Here is a 20,545-nt window from a genome sequence, read left to right on the forward strand (position 1 = left end):
GATTAAACACTGAAGTTTTATTAATAACACTATCTAGGGACATTTTCTTTTTTACTTTTGTATGTTAAACTATTTTGTTACTGGATTGAGTCGCCACTTAATGTCTAATGTAAAATCTGTGTACCGAAGCAAAACTGCTCAGGGCTTTATTGCACTGCTGATAAGGCAAAGTGCTGTAGAATGACAAATCATACCTTACAGGTAAGACAAGCTCTTTGTCACATTGATAGACACAGGATTGATACTGCACTTCTGTGACTGTCAAAGCAGAACGTCAATGTTCCAACACAAAATGTTTAGTTCAGCCTATGACATGTAAGAGAGAGGTGTGATCATTTAATTACTGCACAGCTCATTTATTTCCCTATAGAGCAAAAGACTACAAAGCAAGCATTAATATGGGTTCTACAGACTGTATTATAAGAAAACAAAAAAGCAGAGAAAGAATTAGGGAACAAAGAAAACCATTGCAAATGCATAAACATCCATGCCAATCACCAATTTGTTGCCATTTTCATGTGTAATTAGGGCTCAAGCACCGAAGGTGCGGGCACCTATTGTAATTGTTCCGGTTCTTGTCTATGACGTCATGACGTCATTTTGGCTGTCGGCCATTTTGAATTATGTGCTAAAATGCTGTATTTTCTGAACGCATGAATGAATTGTTACAAAACTTGGTATGGGTCATCAGTACGATGCCCTGAAGGAGCCTTAGAAGTTTCGAAACAGCGCCACCTAGTAGTAAAATTTATTTTTCAAATGCTTATAACTCTGGGTGTGGTTGACTTATTTTCACGGGAGTCATCTCGTTGGGTTCCTGAATCCTTGCCGAGTCTACATATACCTAACATGTTAGGTTTCGTCTTACGGTTTGTGTAGCGTTGAGATTTAGCGCTTAAAAAACATTTGCATATATCTTCGAAACCTCTAGTCCGATCGAGACGAAACCACCGTCAGAAGTTTGGAAACGTAGGTCGCTGTCTATACACCCATGCCCAAATGCCAAAATATTGATAGTAAGGGGTAGTACAATTCAATCAAAGTCACGTGTCAGTCATTTTTGCCGTGTTTTTTTCATAAAAATGTCTATAACTTCGAAGCGAATTGAGATATTTTCACCAAATTTGGCACACCCATGTATGGGATCATGCAAAGAATTGTGGGATTTTGCCTCTTGGGGCGCTAAAATAGAACAAAACATGAAATTCCCATTGACTTCAATACAGTATTGTGATGTAAAATGCTATATTTAATGAATGCATTGCTGTAACATTACGAAACTCAATATGTGCCATCGGCACCATGCCTTAAAGGTACTCAAAATATTTCGAGACAGCGCCAACTTTTGGTCAAAAGTTATGACAAAATTTCCAAAAATGCTGATTTTGATCAAATCTGCCTATTGTAATGCCACTGGTCTTAAGGTTTGTCATCATCACCAGACTCTGACCACATCACATCAATTTTGTAAGTTCGCCACCTATTGATCGAAATTGTTGCTGCTTCTTGCGCATGGTCCCGATAATCGCTGCTTGTAGCTATATTTTAGATTATTACTGTTTTTATAATAACAGTAAAATGTAGGTGGTGCTTGTCTATGCAAAACTCTCTGCAATATTAGGGCGTTCTGGGATGTTGTCAGTTGCAAAAATGCTCATGGTTGCTAGGCTGCTTGAGTCAATAGATCGCACACCCAAATCTATATAATAATCGGTTCCATAGACCGGGTGCGTTTTTTTTTTTTAATTTTCCACCAGTCAAAATTAATTTGGATATTAATGAATGAAAATTAATATTAAGTTGTTCTATTATCAAACAATTATGCCTTGGCAAAAAAACATTAATTAAAAATTATTTATATGAGATTGGTGTTGCAATGGGGTCCAACACTGGGGACCATTAATGAAAATTCAGATTTTTCACATTTAACATTATCATCATCCTAAAAACTACAGTGAAAATCTGAACCAACAAAGATCATGTGAGTATTTTTATACAATCTGAGGAAAATGTTTAAAATTTTGATTCCCAGATTTTCAATGGTGACTTTTGACACCCAGAATATAAATTCATAAATTAAAATTTAATATGTTATATTAAATTAAATTCCAATTAATTGTAACAAAAATTCAACTACATATACTAAAAGCTTTTGTAGCTCTTTAATCTTGACAACACTGGTTTGACAAATAAAATTATCGAATGGATCTATGTAAAACATTTTGGACAAGACTTCTTTCACTTTTTTCACAAACTAGAACCCGTTTTCTACTGCTATTGTACACTCAATCACAAAAGCGTGCCCATACTAACAGACACGTTTGTTGAAATACTTTGACTCATTTTAAAGATGCCTCTCCATTCTAATAAGCAGCTGTCTTTTTTGTTTATCACCTCACAGTCTCTGAGCCATTCCTCCTTTTCCCCAGCCACCAGCATTATGGGCAATCAATCGATAGCACAATACAAGGACACAAGCCTTCGGAGCGTCCCTTGCTTCTTCCCCAAGCTCTCAGTCTCAAGGCCAAAAGAATTTCAGCAGTAAACACGCAAAGAGATGAGCAGTTATTTCAGAGATGGGGTGACAATAAAAATGGCATGTGGTGCTACTCTACATGTTAATGTGTATATCTTCTGTCGGCAGACACCGCATGATTGTTCCATTATCGTATTTGCAGCACATTTTCCTTTCATGCTCACAGACACACAATTACATTAAAGGTATAAAAATGCAGAACCACTGAGAGACTTTTAAAATGCAGCATATCAAATAATAAGAAAAACACATGGGGATGAGCTCATGTCATAAGGTTTAGTTATTCATCCATTTATACTGCTTCTAACAAAAATTATAGTATAAAATTGTATACATATGTATAATTTTTACATATTTTCTTACAAAATACATGTAGGAGACACATGGCAGAATGTCAGACCAGCTCTCGTCCAAATAATGCCAAAATCATAAATTATATACCTCATTTGCTATATTCCAAGTCTTCTGAAGCCATTCAATAGATTTATGGGAGGAAAGAGGAGCACACGATAACATGGACTACTTTAAAAGGATACTTTCATGTTTATTTATAATGGCAAGCTTCAAAGTGACAAAACGGCACCATCTACTTTTGTTGTATGGAAAACAGCTGCAATGTTTCTCTGCCTAACTACACCTTTTGCATTATACGGAAGCAAGAAAATAAATTCAGTTAAAAAAAAACAATAACTGTGAATTATAACGGAGTATTCATTTTGGGTAAACTGTCAATTTAAGGCCTGGTTTCACAGACAGGGCTTAGATTTACCCAGAATTAGGCCTTAGTTCATTTAAGTAGCTTTTATAAACATGCCTTAGACAAAAATAGTACTGGTGTGCATCTTGAGACAAAACAATGGCAGTGATATATTTTAAGAAATGTCAGTGCAAGTTGCTCAAACATGCATTTTAGTCTAGGACTAGTTTAAGCCTTGTCTTTGAAACCAGGGTCACGTGTTTTAAAGAAGTTTATTGTTATGCTAATAGAGTAAAAAAGCAATGAAATCATAGTATGATCTTGTTTTTTTCAACAAAAGAACTTGGTGCCACTTACAATATTTGCAAGGCAAATTTTACTACCTACATTTTTATTTTAGCTAAAAAAGGAATTTTATCTACCCAAAAAATTAAACATTTTACTACCACAAAATCAAACCAAACCAAAACCAACTGAAAACAAACCAAACAAAACCAAAACAAATTGAAACCATACCAAAACACAAAACCTACGGAGCCCCTAAAGGGACAAGGTGATGAGGAAAAAATTTTATCGGAGAAAAATTATATTCCAATGCTTTTGCATTCTCTTGCAAAACTTTTGTGTTCCCCTGAAAAACTTAGTGTCGGCTCGAAAAACCTTTGTGAGTGAAATAATGAGGCGGGGAAACATAATAACTTTCGAGAGTGAATGCAAAAGCAATTAAATACAATTTTTCCTCTTCTCTTATATTTTTGTCCATCACCACGTCCCCTTAGGGGCTCTGTTAGGCTTAAAAAAGAAAATAGATGTATGCTGCAGTTAAACTGGACAGTCCAAATCTGTGCATACTTCAGTATAAAAGTACGTAGAAAATACTGATTCTAACAAAAACTAAATTATAAACGTACACCTTTAAAACCATGTCCGTAAAGCGTTGCATTTAAAAAGAAAGGAGGATGTTACAGCGGATGCAATCTTTTCCCCAGCTTATCTGTCCTGTAATTTACATGCACAGCTCAAAGTCATTCTGTCTGGAGCAAACACGTCCTGTGGGCATGCATTTCACAAACCTGCTTCATGTATATAATACTAACTATTACCCACCAGCAACTGCAGCTGCAATCTCTTGGTCCTCCTAATGCTACTGATCAGACGTCGTCCCATCTTTTTGGCGTACCAAATGGAGGCCAGCATGTCACTTGCTAGTCCTGAGGTGAAACCCGGCACAGCGTGGCATCCAGGGTTTGACAGACCACCCGATACAGCAAGGTACTCCTCAGCTCTGATCCGAACTCCCCACCCACCCCCAGAAGCTGCGTCAAGGTGATCCCATGATGCAGTGCATGCAGGATAGGACAGTGAGAAAGGGGGCTAGGAGCTTCTCCCCGCTTGAGCCCGCCAAAGAGCTTCACGTGTGAACACGTGGACCTGCATGCTGGCCGTAAGGGGACGGCTGGTGCTACAGGACTCTAAACTGTGGTCTGTTAGATTCCCCAAGAATGACACAGCTCATTTTTCAGTAATGCTGTCTCTCTCTCCCCCCCTCCTCCCCTGCGATCCTCCTCTTTGCTCTCAGCTAGACTAACGGAGGTTTACACAGTCAGGGAGGACGTGGTTATGCTGGAAAGCAACGCGTTACGAAGCAGAGACCGCAACGTGGCTGGAACACAAACAGCATCAGTGGTAGACTGGCATAACTGGGTGTCATGTTATAATGTAGGTAGCTACATCTTATCAAAAGTTACACGCAACGCATTGAGGCCTGTAAACAATTAATCTTAGTGGCAACTGCTAGGCTGAAGCAGGATCCTCTGGAACTATGCAACCAATATTGCCATCTTTGCTCACTGGGCCATAGTTTTCAAGCCAATCACCAGAGCTGTAAATGTCATGTGACTAAACACCACACTGGAAATTTACATCACTAATTGGTTGATCGAAATCTAACAACTTTTTACTAGGTATAGACTGCCCAAGTGCTGCTGTGCGCACACTTCAAATATGTCAGTCAGCAAGAGTAAGATTGTTTTGTTTACATGAGCATGATGTAAAATCACATTTCATTGGTTCAGACTCATGCCATCATGAAGTTGGAATGCTGCGCTGTATAAATACAGCCTCGGTGAACACAAGAGATTTCCTTCAAAAAATAAAAAAATTCTTACCAACCCCAAACTTTTGTACCGGTCTTTTTCTGTCTATTACCTCAGGCCATATCATGACACCAACGTCAAAATGCTAATGTTTAGGTTCTGGTAATAGATCATATGGACCACCAGGTTACATCACCTCTTTAAACCCAAAATATTGGGTTAGCATATATAGAAATAGCAATATATATAGCAATATAAGGGTTGGCAACAAGTTCTGAGAAGAGCAAATTTAAGTAATGATAGCTACTGTAGATGTTCCAAATATTCACTGCAGCTTTTATGAGGTCACATCCTTCAACTCTCAGGCAAAACAAAAACCAAGTAACATTCATGGATCAAAGTGACCTGCAATAAATGTGGGGATGATCATGTAAACATGATTTTTGAGTTCATCCAAAAGTGAAAATTGCATCATTTACTCACCCTCAAGATATTCCAAACCTGTAGGACTGACTTTCTTCTTCGGACACAAAGAACATATTTTGAAGAATGTTGAGATACAAAGTTACAATTATAAGATATAAAGACTATATAAAGTTATAAGACTGAGAGATTTTAATTCATATTGCTAGATATTTGTCACAAAGTTGCAATTACAATCAATAAAAAAACTAACGTTTTTAAACGATTCTCTAAAATCCACAAGGACTGAGACAAAATCTTTATAGCTCAGCAGTAAAAGCTCCCTCCTCAGTTCAAAAAAGACCATTTGTTGACACTAATCTGCAAAAAGACAGCTTGATCTAAATCTTAAACTTTGTCACCATTTCACCAATGTCACCATTAAGAAATGAACACAAAACCAGCCTCACTTAACTCTCTGATGGTCTTCAAAAAAAAGTCACACTCGTGGTCTTCGGGGTCTATTGGACCCCAGACAACAACATTTAATTTTGTAACCGAACAATATTTTTTTTTTAACAAATATAATTTTACTCGGTTCATTAATGTTTTTACTCAACATTTGTGCAGTTTTTGTAGAATTTATGATTTTTTAAAAATTTATATAAATAAATAAATAAATATTTAATTAAATAGGATTTTTACAAAAAAACAGCATTATATGTTAAATAAACTTTATAAAAGACACAAATTTCTAACTTTCATTCCTGGGGATAATTTTACAAGGTTTAATGTAAGATTTTTGCCCATTTTTTGGAAAATACAGGTTAAAATTTGTAATAAATCACTTCAACCACTAGATGGCTATAGAGCTCCATTATATGCTATTTGCTATTTGAATTACAGAAAGATATAGTTTCTAAAGTTGGATTCAGTTGGATTCATATCTAAATATTATAAAATCACAATTATAACAAAAATAAAATAATTTGTCAAAATTTTGCATTTTTTGTACTGAAAAAAAAAGCACACACAAAAACAACAACAACAGTGAAGTGCCAAACCTGCAGACAGGGTTGGAGCAGGTTTGGCACTTCACTGTTGTTGTTGTTTTTGTGTGTGTGTATATTGTATTGTTATTTTTATGTGTACAGTGTCACCAATTTATTTTTGAGGTGATTCTTCATTTTGTATGATTTTATTTGACAAATTATAAGACTTTTTATAGCCTTACAAATGTATTTCTGTGTGTGTGTGTGTGTGTGTGTGTGTGTGTGTGTGCGTGCGTGCGTGCGTGTGTGTGTGTGCGTGTGTGTGTGTGTGTGTGTGTGTGCGCGCGCGCGCGCACATTTTCAATGCGTCTAAGTGTTACCAATTTATTTTTCTGGTGGTTCTGCATTTTAGATTATTTTAATTTACAAATGATAAGAGAACAGTTTTTATAGTCTGTATGTATTCCTGTATAAATGTATTCCTCTTTATGTGTGTGTTTGTGTGTGTGTGTGTGCGCCTGTGGTGAGCATGATAATTTTGGATTGTGGATGTTTTTTGCATTGTTGGAAGTGTGCCCCTTTATTTCTGTCATTTCTGTCTATGTGTTCTACGTTGTTTCTGATTTTGATGATGTTATTTTGTCTATTTTGATTGCGGGGTCCAATAGACCCCGAAGACCACGAGTGTGACTATTTTTGTCACGCCAACATAAAAACAGATATCATAAAAAAAAAAAAAAATTGTTATAGATCTAGAAAGTGTTGACAGCCGTAGAAAGTTTCAAACCATTTGGACAAAGAGAACATTTTTTTTAATTTGAGCAAAAGTCATTTGGGGTCCAATAGACCCCGAAGACCATCAGAGGGTTCAGCAGTGATGCATATTTGTTTTTTAGCAACTAACATACAGCAAGTGAACCTTGGCAAAAAGAGTAAAAAAATATGACATGATTTAAGACACAAGGAACACACGAAGTGGAGTCTGAGCTTACTGGCAGCCATGCAGCCATTTGGTCTCCTTGTGATCAGCTGTCATGCATCCGTCTTCACGCTCGCAGTACACTTAGTGCCCCATCACAGATCCACTTGTCCCCACAGAGGCTACAGGCTAAAACAAATTACTGATTGTACCTGAGTCAGGAAAGCACCTTATTAGAATTCAAGGCAGAAACGCCTCCACCTCCAGCTCCCATTACTTTATATGGCTGGACAAAACTAATGCACTTACTGCCCTGCAGCTCCAGCCACATTACTGCATAACTCTCCACTGCTGATGACAAGCACTAAAGACATGAACACAATAAAAACATGGAAAAGCCCAAGACCAGAGAATATGAAAAGATTAATTCACCCAAAAATAAAAACACAATCATCATCTCCTTACCCATGGTCTTGCCAAACATGTCTATGCTACAGTATTACTTCCTCAGTGAAACCCAAAAGGAGATTTTTTTATTTTCTTCATGCAGCTCTATCCACACAATGACAGGATGACTGACTGAGTGTCACAGTATTGGTGTAGTCAACACGCATGATGATGTTACTAATTCAATATCCTTTAATAAACAAACAGGGAGAAAATAGGGAGACCACCCTGGTTGTTGCTCTGTTGCAGGACAGATGTGATTTTTGCGACACGTGTGAGGGATACATTTTCTACTACTATACTGTGTAAATATTGATTTACACATCTTGGAAAGCCTATGTGCCATTACATTGGATGAAAGCATGTTTTAAATAACCAATAAGCTTTGCTTATTGTGATCGGCTCTCAATTTGCCTAAGTTCGAGAGATGCCATGTCATTTACTCTAAAGGACCCATCCAGTCTGCTAAATATAATGAACTAAATAACAAGCTTAAAAGGTACACAATTTATACCAAAGTAGCGACTAGTTTATTCCCCTCTATGCAACAAATAAATGTGTTTTACCAGATTTAGTGCATCTTGAACTTGTTTTTTGTTTTGTTTTTTTTAATCTGGCTGGTTTATCCAGTATGTATCGAGCTGAGGTTCTGGCTGGTGTACCTGTATTTAACATCTTTGATGAGGTCCACAATGATTCCTTTGCTCCTTCTAGAAGTCGTCATCATCAGCGGAAAAATCCCTCTCTATGGTTGGTTATTTTCTGATGGATTTTTATTTGGCAATTGCACTTTTAGTGTTGTGTTTCTTATAGTGGTATTGTAATTTCAAAATTCAAAATAATTATACAGATATAAACACACTCAAGGTAAACAGGAGAACCGACAAATAGGACTGAGAACTAAGGACTATATATACAGGGCACAAACGATAAGCCTAAACGAGACACGGGCAAATCACAATTAACCATGGAATCAAACACGAACATAAACAGAAACCAAGGAAACCGAAACTAAACAGAGCATGGAAAGAGGAACTTAAGGAAACAGAATATCAAATTAAGAGTCCATAGAACCAAACAGAACCGTTACACTGAGGTGAGTGGAAAATATAAATTTTGGGCTGAACTAATCCTTTAAGAACAAACGGATTAGTTTTCCACATCAATGCTAATAATGAGTAATGATTCTTGAGCATCAAATCAGCATTTTAATAGGATTTCTGAAGGATCATGTGACAAAGACTGGTGTAATTGGTGAAAATTCAGCTTTGCCATTACAGGAATAAAATTACATTATAAAGTGTATTAAAATTCTCATATTTCACAATATCCTACTGTATTTTGATCAAATGAGTGCCACCTTGGTGAACATATTTTGATTTTTTTTTTTCTCAAATAAATCTCTTAATACCCCCAAAAGTAAAAACCGATGAAAAATTGAAAATAGACTATAATGTTAAAAAAAGAGAAAAATAGTAATCTTCTATTCTTAATGTGTAAAGTCATGGAAAGGCCAATACAAGAACTGTCAGGTTCTTGAAAAATACACTTAATTCATTTCTGTTAAGGTTAAATGTGACAAATTAGAAAAGCCACATTTTTTAAATGACATAACTTTGATGTTAAATAAGTAATTGAGATATACGCAGGCCCTGTACCATCTGTTTGCGTAGAAGTCTGCAAGCCTGTTAATAAAAGACGATGCGTGTCCTGTTTCACAACCTCCCCCAGAAAAACATTTGTTAACACAAACCTTATAAGCACCAAATGCCCACTTTAAAAAGGCGGTCTGACATTCTGTTCAGAGAACACGAAACAACTCTCTGAATGCATCAACAGAGAGAGGCTAGAGTTACACATCACTTCTTGAAAATACAACAAATGCATATACACAGAAGATAATCTAGCAAAGCTTTCTACAAAATACATACAGTCAGTTATTGATTTCATTAGTTGAATGATAACCGTATCTCTTAAGCTTAAATCATATTTTGACACCCCAAGAGACCAAATGCTTTGACCTACTGATGAACATGGTTTGTTAGAGTAGCTGGGCAACAAAGTCAGACAAATTAAAAATTAATTATTTAATCCTCTTTGACCCAAACACCTGGCAAATGCCCATTTTATCTGAGAAAATAACCTTTTCAAAAGCGCCAACAACAAACAGATATGGTCATTTCTTTCCGAATAACATAAAGGGTTACCCTGGCAACAAACATTTCACACTGATATAAAAATCTGAAAAAGTGTTCATCTTCAAAACTGTTTTTAGCTGTAGGCTACTTGTTTTTGCCCCAAATGTGTCAAAATTATGACTAATATTAGTTACTATTGATTAAAAATCACTCAAAACATATTTCCCAAAAACAAACAACAACAAAAATCTGAAAACAATAAATTAAAGATTTAATAAGAATTGAATCCAATGTATACATAGCACAGGACACTTTTGATATTAAAGTCAATGTGAATTGTTGTTCACTACATCTTTTACTTTGGTAATGTGATGCATTTTTTAATAAGTTAACTGTAATAGATGTAATAGATGCTGGCTTTTACATAACAGAATGAAGTCAGACCTAAAATAAATCCTTAAAAACGCTTTGGCTATTGGTTAAAACAATCCAGTAGCCTAGCATAACTGACATCAGACTAAAAAAGATCATATTTTATTAAAACTTACACAGACAATTGTTTTTCTTTTAAATAATATCAAATAACAGGAAATTAAGGAAGTAAATAGGGCAGCATTTTGACTGCATGTTTACTGTATAAAATACAATAAATAGCTAAATTATTTAATCCAAACTACAACATTTCCAAAGTACATCCATGCCATTTTACACTGTGACATGTCTGCCACCTAGTGTTTACAAAGCAAACTGAAACAGCTTTCTCTAAATTATAAACTTGTGCCATCCGTTTTTTTATCATTTTGCATGGAGAGTTGTGCTTCGAATAATATGAATAATGTGAATAATAATGAAAAACGTGTGAATGAAGACCATAAAAATCGCACCGGGTTACCTGCATCAGTGTGTCACTTTGCGAGTATAGTGTGGCAAAGGCGGGGGCTGGTACCTCCTCACCTCCTAATGTTGACGGCCCATCAAAAACGCACTCCAGAGACTCTACCTGAAGAGGGGCACGCAGTTTCTCAGGTGATAAATATGAGTACCAAACACACGCTGAACACACACATACATACACACACATACATATATATATATATATATATATATTTAATCAAACAATGTGCCCACAAGCAGCTTTAGAATGACAGTGAAGTGTGTAAAAGCATCGTGCCCTTCATTGAAATCCATGCAGCTACTGACACAACACAACAACTTCACTAAGCAACAAACTGCTGGCAAATGCAAAAACAAGTGAGGGATAAAACAATGTGCGTATGAGGCGAGTTCAGTCTAATGACTGAACCCTAAAACACCCATAATGTCATGATGATGATCGTTCATAATGCAGCACACATAGCACTTTTCTTAAAACATGGATCATCATGATGAACCGCAGATACTCATAAAACGCACACACCTGAAGTTGTGTGGCAGAAGACGGTGAGAAAATGATGCCATCTCCATTGCGAGAATGCTTGGACAGATGGGTCACAATGTAATCACATGTGTCAGCTGTGTATCATTCTAGATGATAAGTTATGAAATAAGTGATGTGTGTGTGAACACGTATACCTATTAATATATATATATATATATATATATATATATATATATATATATATATATATATATATATATATATATATATATATATATGTACGTGTGTGTGTGTGTGTGTGTGTGTGTGTGTGTGTGTGTGTGTGTGTGTGTGTGTGTGTGTGTGTGTGTGTGTGTGTTGTAACTTTTAGGCTGTTAAAAATGTTAAAATGGTGTAATTTGGTATGTAAACCACATTGAAATTATTTTTAAAAAATGTAATTACTCATAGGTGGGTCATCATGGAATTGCACCCACTCAATCCCACTGAAAATTCCACAAAGTTTATAAAAAATTGGCTATTTTGATCATGTATTCAGCAGAGTATAAGAGCACAGTACTCTCTACATGTGTCCTTCTCATTTCTCATTCTCATTATCTGCCATATTTATGACCTGAATATACCCCAAAAAAGTTGATTTGTACCTAAAGCCAGGTATCATTTATATTTATCCATAGTCAGCACCTAAATTGACACCTTTCAAAAGTTTGCGATCAATAAGATTAAACAAAAATATATACTAATTTTGAACTTTCTATTCATCAAAGAATCCTAAAAACAGTTTATCAAAAATATTAAGCAGCAACATTTTTCTTTTAAATGCTTTCAACAATGATAAACAGCATATTAGAATGATTTCTAAAGAAAATTCAGCTTTGCCATCACAGAAATAAAGCACATTTTAAAATATATTACCTCTAGTATATTTTTTAAGCAGTAACTTTAAATTGTTATAATATTTCACAATGTTACTATTTTTGATCACATAAATGCAGCCTTCAAATAATTCGAAAAAAATCGAATATGTATCACTCAATATTTCCAAAATATGAAATATAATGTGACCCACTTCTCTTAGTGCAGGACTTATGTTAACAAACAAACTATTTTTTCATTCGGACAAAAATATCACAGCAGAGCTTTGCTGTGCTTCAGCACAGATATCATTGTGGGCCTCTACAAGTATGCAGGCTAGTCACAGGACGCTACAACTGTGGGACATGGGGAGCCACAAGATGTCATCCCCATCTGTGCCGACAGTTCCAGCCAAGCATGGAGGGAATCATAACACAATCCCATAATCAGGCAAAAAGCTAAAATATCTAACATCTACGACTAGAAGCAAGTATGGCGTTAAACAAGTGCATCTGCTTTAGGAAGCAAACTCAGGCTGTGTGCCACTGAAGCAAAGGTTAACCAATCGGATATTCTGGATGGGAGCATCCCTGTATCTTGACTGCCAGAAGAGCGGTCTGTAAATAGGAACCTGACCAGGGGCATGTGGTTCATGTGTCGTGAGCTGCAGAAAGCATGCAGTCACGTCATTATCAGGGAAGGGAGTGCGTGAAGCAAGTTCTGATTCATTGGAAACATGGTCTACACTGACGAAAATGATTCAATATTCTGCATTAAAGCAGAGAGGCAAAGAAATCACACTGCTAAAACACAATCTACATTTAAAAGTCCTAAAGAGACACCAACACAGCTAAAAATGTGACACTGTTGTTTTAAATGGGATCTAGAAACGAGTGGGAAAAAAACACTTGATATATATGGAAACAATTTTTTTTACTGTACTACACAGCATCACCAAAACAGAATAACAAAAGTATGTATAATTTGGTGTACCTTTTTATAAAAGTATTAAATAATTGTAAGCGGATTCTTTAATGCTTCTTATATCTCCCTATATCTGGCTGTGCATATTAAGATGGAATACAGTATATTAACATTGAAAAAAGAACATAATGCAAACTGCAAATGATCCTTACATTACAAATAACAGCCAGAAGGTGGCGTAAGACTACTGCAGTCACTAATAGGGACAGAAAATGAAAGATCATCACATTAGCAGCCTAATTCGAAGGAAATTGTTTTGAATCATCATCATCATCATCATCCTCATCATCATAAAATCACCACCAGAATTGCCATTGAACTATCAATGGCTGTTGTGGTCAGCGAGGCGGCAACATGATTCATTTTGAAAAGGAAAACAAACAAATTGCATAGGTGCATATTTGTAGCACGATGCACGCGTTCTCAGAGCTCATATTGTTTTGAGGGAGAGTTAAGAGAGCGTGCGCATCAGCTGGGCCAGCAGCCAGAAAGCACCATCAGCCTAGAGCACATGGACTGATTTAGGAGGAATGCAGGCTCATAGTGATGACAGAGCGAGTGTGTTTTTGTGTGTGTGCGGGGACTGCGCAGCTGAGGCTGATAGGAGGTGACAGGCAGGGCTTGTCAGGCGCTGCTCTGTCGGCATGCAGGAGCTCCACTGATCTGAGTCCAGCACAGCTCCTCCTCAAACATCAGCACTGCTCACAGTGTGCTGGGAATTGGGAGTTTTCAAACTGCCACATTCATTTTGAATGTCTGCACCACATGGTTTTTATAAATGATGAAGAATAATAAAAGTTTATTGGGAGAACCGTTCAAGACGTCAGTGGGTGAGAACACTCATTAATAGGCCTAAAGAAATGCTCAGAAAGCTCCATTAAAACACAATTTCTATTTCATTCATAACATGGTGTCCCGACGTGAAGAGACAAGAGACAAGCAATTTGTCTGTCCAGACTGAACGTGATACAATGCAGCCAATGCAAAGATATCTGATTTTTAAACGTGGGTAGGTCACATATAACATGCTCTTTTTAGTTAAAAGTTTAAATACATTTATATGTTTAAATTTTAATTTGTCCATCTACCCATTCCCGTTTTTTTAAGGATAAATGTATTAAAATAAACCTTCAGTAGTTTATTTTGAAATGGTCCTGCGGTGTGGCAAATGGATTTCAAAAATCACAAATATTACATATATTCTCTGAATTATTATGGTCATAAGAGCTGAAAAAAAAAAATGTGATGGATATTTCAAATAAAAAATAAAGTACAAAAATACGGAAAATAAAACGTCCCACAATGCAGAACATAGAAACAAAGTGATCAACTTTTTTGTTGCTAATTGATTTGTTGCATCACATCTGGTTAGGACACGGCGTGACAATCGTTTCACTCCGCATCCATATTTTATTCCATCTGACAACTGGAGAAAACGGTCACTGTACAGCAGAACATCTCTGTAGACTGGCTATAATGCATTAATGATGACCAGACAAAAAAAGAAAATACAACCGTGTCCAAAGCCAGTTATGGCAAGAAGTAATGTTTATGGCTGCTTGAGTCTCTGCTTGGTCTCTTCTCATTTGGCACTTGACTTGCACTAAGTTTCTACAATTAACTATCAGTGAAATAGTGATATATAATTTAAAAAAAATTATTAGTGTGCGCTTTGTGCTTATATTATTGTCATTAGCTTAGCTGCATATGCTAACAGCTGGAAGTCTAATCTCACATCCACTTCATGAGTGCAATATACATGTTGTGCAGGAATAGAAAGTTTGAATACTCAAAGTCGAAAGTTTAAAACTAATCCCTGAAGTTCCTTTTGGTTTGGGTACAGTTTCTTATTTAGGCAGTAGATAGCAAAGCAACTAACTAGCATTTGGAACAGAGCTATTGTTTTTTAAGGGCTGCTATTGACCAGTTTTTCACAGCCGTGGACATGATAAATTACACACTATGTTGGAACTTTATACAGCAAAGCAGCTAGGTAACATTACTTTGTTAAACGCACAAAAGTATAGCCTTCCAAACAGCACTACAAGTAAAGTTTACTCCAACTACCTGGCCGGGGGGAAAAAAGCAGCTTCTCTGGTCTTAGCTGATTTAAAGGCGCTGTATGTAACTTTTTCACTCTACTAAAGCATAAAAATACCATGATATGTTTGCATATATTGAGGAAACATGCTAAGTTCACAAACTCGTTTCTCTGAAAAAAAGTTCTACAGCCAGTTATTTTACAGCCAGTTATAAATGTGCGTTTCCAGGCTGAAATATTCATCCTAGATTTGATGTTCAACATTTTGACAGATGAGCTCACTCAATTATTCCTAATAGGCCTGCAATAAAATCGATAATAATCAATACTGAAAATAATCTTCAACGCATTTGATTTAACGTGTCTGCAAACTATGCACAGGAAACATCACTATTCAGTAGTAGTAGTAGGACATTAGAGAATGCTTTATACCAAGCATTTCAAAGTAAAGCTTACGAGTTATCTTGCCCTTTTAGGTGCATTAACAGAAGCAACACATATCTGTCAAAGTTAGAAAGGTGCGATTACTGTATATCCATTTTGCATAAAGCAGTCCCTCCAGTTTTTCGCGATTCTGCGATCGCTGAATACAACGCAAAATCAACAAAATGTCGCATTTTTTTGCGATCCTGCATAATTCCTAATTTAACCGCAAAATAATCACAAAAATTAAAAAAAAGACCTCACAAAACATTAAATTATAATCACCCAATTGAAATATCTTTAGTTAAAGTTTCAATGCATTTTTACGTGGGTAGGCTACAGATGTTGCGCACGCGTGATGTCTGTGTGCGGTCTGTCAGAAACATGGCGAAAGAAAATGCGTCTCTCCTGCCCTCTCACATAATCGCCCAGGTTTTCATTGGGCAGCATGGCAAACTTATTAACGCGTTTAACATGATTGAATGACATAACAAAAAATATGATATGCTCGATGGTACTAAAAATAATTTTTAAAAGCGCAGTATACCGTGAAAGACAACTAATTTCAGCCAGTCGAGTGACAGTCTGTCTCTGACTGCAAGTGTGTGTGTGTGTGTGTGTGTGTGTGTGTGACTGACTGAATGACTGACTACGTGTCACCGCCTGTCGGCCTAGTTAGAATATTGAATTCTCTTTATAGCGCTTGAACAAATACACATAGCTACAATTACTTCAAAATATTCATCTTGGCAAGTATTTACGTAAAACAATGAGTAATAACTGATTGGGACGTTTGTCATTACTGTAGTAGGTCTTAAAGTGACAGTAACCTAATTTACCAGCTGTTGTTAATGTTAATCAAGCAACAACAAAAGGCTACAGCACAATTTTTTAAAAAAAGTAGTTGATTAGACCAAATAAACAAGCTTTATGCATTTTTTTTTTTGTGATTTGTGTCATGTATGACTATTGTGCATCTGACATAATACTATTATGGTAAATGTGATGTCCTAATTATAAAATATAAAAATCGCAAATTTTTTCACAAATTTCTGGAAATTACCACCACAAAATAAGTCATTTTGATCGCAAAAATCACATTAAAAAATCGTGAAATCCTGGAGGGACTGATAAAGGCTTATCCTGACTTTTTTGGCACACTGATTAAAAGGACAACATTGGGCAGGACTCTGGAATAATATATATATTTTTTAAAGAATAAATTCTAATGAAACATTTTATATTACTTATCAATCATTTACTACAAATAATTAGAGTTTCGATTAATCAATTAATCTGAGAAATAAATCAACAGATGCCTTGATTATCAAAATAATTCTTAGTTGCAGTCCTAGTCTCTGATTTAGTGTGTGAATGTTATTTATTTGGTGTATGTTTGTTTGTTTGTAAACATGAAACTGATGGAGATTCTATTCACAAGCAACATTTGTGAATAAGCATGTTTACACAGTGCACAGAGACATAGAATAGATGCCATGCAGCACAGAGATGTATCATGGAGCCATTGGAGTTCTGGGAGATTTTACCTTCATAGGAGAGATGTGTGAATGAGAAACATAGCCGTGTACATTCTCAATCTGGGAGATGTTCTTCTCCGACACCTGCACCAGCTCAGGAGGACGCACATCCCCTGGTAGGTGTGGAGAGCTGTGTTCTGGAGGAGACGTGGTATCCTCATCCTGATATCTATATTTCTGAGAAAGAGAAAAAGAGAGAGAGAGAATGTGTACAGTTATACCAGCATAACATATTAAATGAATTTCTTGCAGCTACACTGACGTGAACTTGATACGCTATTTGATGTTCAACCAGCGAGAGGTAAAGATTAATGCTCAAACCACAGGTAGATGAGAAAATGTTGAAATAAAAGGATCACGTTTTATTGATTACATTGCAAAAAAACCAAACAAAAAAAAAAACATTGCAAGCAATTGAATTCCCTTTAAATGAAATTACATTTATTTTTCTTAACCAATCTGCAAACAGTATCTTTTTTGTTTGTTTTATATATGTGCAGGTGACATAAAAATAAATTTAATTGACAGTAAAGGTGACTGTATAATATATATATATATATATATATATATATATATATCACTTGCAATAACAGGGCTCGACATTAAGGCTTGTCAAGTGCCTTAATGGACAAGTGGATTTTTTGTAGGACAAGTAGAAGAGAAAATTAGTTGTCCGACCGGACAAGTTAAATTTCAAACAAAATAAAATGCCATGTTACTTCACGTTATGTGCCACTCGTTACGTCTATTTTACAGATTTAATTTTACAGATTTGAAACGAAGACATGTCCTGAATGTGAATGTGAATGGCCTGTGAATGTCCTGAATGTGACTCGCAGAGAGACGCGCACCAGTATGATGCGCATGCACAGACCGCGCGCCAGAATACAGTTCTCTTTCGCGCTTGAACGAACATCAACACACACAATTAAGCCAAAATATCATTTGTCGAGTATCTTCATAACACAAGAGCAGTCTTATGATGGACATAAAGAGTTGTGACTCGTGAGAGAATGAGGCGCGTGTGAGATCCGCGTCTCTGTCCACAGCGGCTGCTCTTAAAGGGCCAGCTACCAATAAAGTGTTCTGTCAGTAAAGTTAATGAAAGAACAAAGGGAACAGAGAAAATTACTCACTGCTCTTGACTAAAGAACTTGTGTAGCTTTAATAAGGAGTAGTCTATATATAATTTATAATTTATGCTGCGCAGACTGTTTGATAACTTTATTCAATTTCTGTATATGTCCTACCTGTTAGACAGTTCATTTTTATCCAAACATCAATGGCTTATTGATCATTATAGGTGTTATCAATCATTTAGTTGTTATTGCTAATTTCAGAATTATCACTAATCTGTGTGTGCATTTGGTTTAGAACCAAACAAGTTGACTCATGAAACCATTGTTTATTATATCGCAATCGCATATCACAACCGCAATATTGATCTCAATAATAGGAATATGACATTTTCCCCAAATCGTGCAGCCCTAGATAAAATTATAAATCTTTACCCGGACAAGTGACTTTTGTGCATGGACAAGTGAAACATAAATGTACTTGTCCGAAGGACAAGTGCCTCAAAAAGTTAATGTCAAGCCCTGAATAATATATATATATATATATATAATTGCAAGTGAGGTAAGAAGAAAAATACGTCACCTTTACTGTCAATTAAATTAATTTTTATGTTTAAATTATAATCCAATTTTTAAATTAAATTTTTAAATTTTCAATTAAATATAATTTAAAAAATAAATATATATATATATATATACACACATACTTTTTTTTTATTAACATTGGTTAAATGAGACTTGGACATTTAAATTCAAAATGCAGTGTAACATACACTGAAGAAGAAGAAATAAAACAGACATTATGAAGTGTAAATCCAGCACTGGTACAGAACTGTGAAACTACTTCAACTTTTTTTTCTCTAGACCTCACTCCTGAGATGTGAAACACTTTTTAAATAAGCCAGGCACCCCCGGATCCTACACGCCACACAGTAATCACAGCCGACCCCAATCTGCCATGACTGTATGTGAAACACTGTTCTGCTACTTTCTTAACGGGAATCGCAAATTATTCAGCAGTGCCTTTTATCCATAGACATCCATCTTGTCCTGATACATATACCCGCCTCTATGGCATTACTGGAATATGGGTTAGGAAATGCAAACACAAGTCTAGAGGGAAGAAAAAGAGGGCAGTTTTTTAAGAGAAGGTAGATGCCCAAAAAGTGGGACAACCTCCAAGTTGGGGACTTATGCTGGTTGCTTATAGTAACATCACTGCCTCCGAGCAGCATGGGGGAAGACTGAGTGGATTTGCCCATATGGAGAGATTCAAGGTGGAATCCCATGCCCTATTTTAGCAATGAAAATTGGTCCTGAAAAACTTAACTGAAATTAGACCACTGCATAAAAAGAACATTACAAGGTGCTTTTGATGCATGGTCTATTTTGTGGTGGGACCAGTGAAAAACAACAACTATTGTCTCAACCAGGGGTGCATTTCCTGTACAATGACGTAACTCGCTGCTTCACTACCATAGTACGATGCATCGCTGAAGAAATCAACTAGCTAAATCACGACTGTTTGCCGAAACCATATTGTCGCAAATTGGTAGTTCAACCACGTTGGTTAATGATGTCACGCAGGTGGTGGAGTATTAACTCATTTTAATGAATCTGTTTGAGATCCAATTAATGCAAGATGTTTTGCTAAAAAATACGGACATGGCATCTGAGGACTATTTATCATTTTTCTCAGTTATTTTGCTTTATTTCCAGATTCAATCATAGGCTCGTTCTTACGTACTAGAGCACGTTTGCACACGTGCACTCTTCAAAAACAACGCTTTAAATCTCTTGACAAACTAAAAGATGTAAATGACATTTGTATGTATTCTAAATAAAATTGTACTGAATGTCAGCTTGCTTATTTGGCTCAAGATAAGGATTTATTGAGTCCACATGTCATGCAAACAAGAAACTCTGCTTCTAACCACAGGTCGAGAGCTGTAGTTCCAACCACACAACTTTGCGATGCTGTTTGAGAATGTTCGTAGGAACTATGTTTTTCGGGAAACACCGA

General features: G+C 36.1%; 1 protein-coding gene across 14 annotated transcripts in view; it reads right to left on the minus strand.

Moving 5' to 3' along the window:
- The window catches only part of dlg1a (discs large MAGUK scaffold protein 1a), a 143,390-nt gene that overhangs the window by 72,414 nt on the left and 50,431 nt on the right, over positions 1 to 20,545 (minus strand). For 13 of the 14 annotated variants that reach the window (XM_077198741.1, XM_077198738.1, XM_077198737.1 and 10 more), the window contains one exon: positions 17,456 to 17,623. In XM_077198741.1, the coding sequence (XP_077054856.1) occupies positions 17,456 to 17,623 (168 nt within the window). Of the gene's footprint in view, positions 1 to 11,119; positions 11,228 to 17,455; positions 17,624 to 20,545 lie in introns of all 14 variants that reach the window. The other variant, XM_077198755.1, reaches the window with a different exon arrangement.

Source organism: Siphateles boraxobius, unplaced genomic scaffold (assembly GCF_051911475.1).
Source record: "Siphateles boraxobius isolate OS27281-9 unplaced genomic scaffold, OSU_SipBor_1 41, whole genome shotgun sequence".
Classification (NCBI taxonomy): domain Eukaryota; kingdom Metazoa; phylum Chordata; class Actinopteri; order Cypriniformes; family Leuciscidae; genus Siphateles; species Siphateles boraxobius.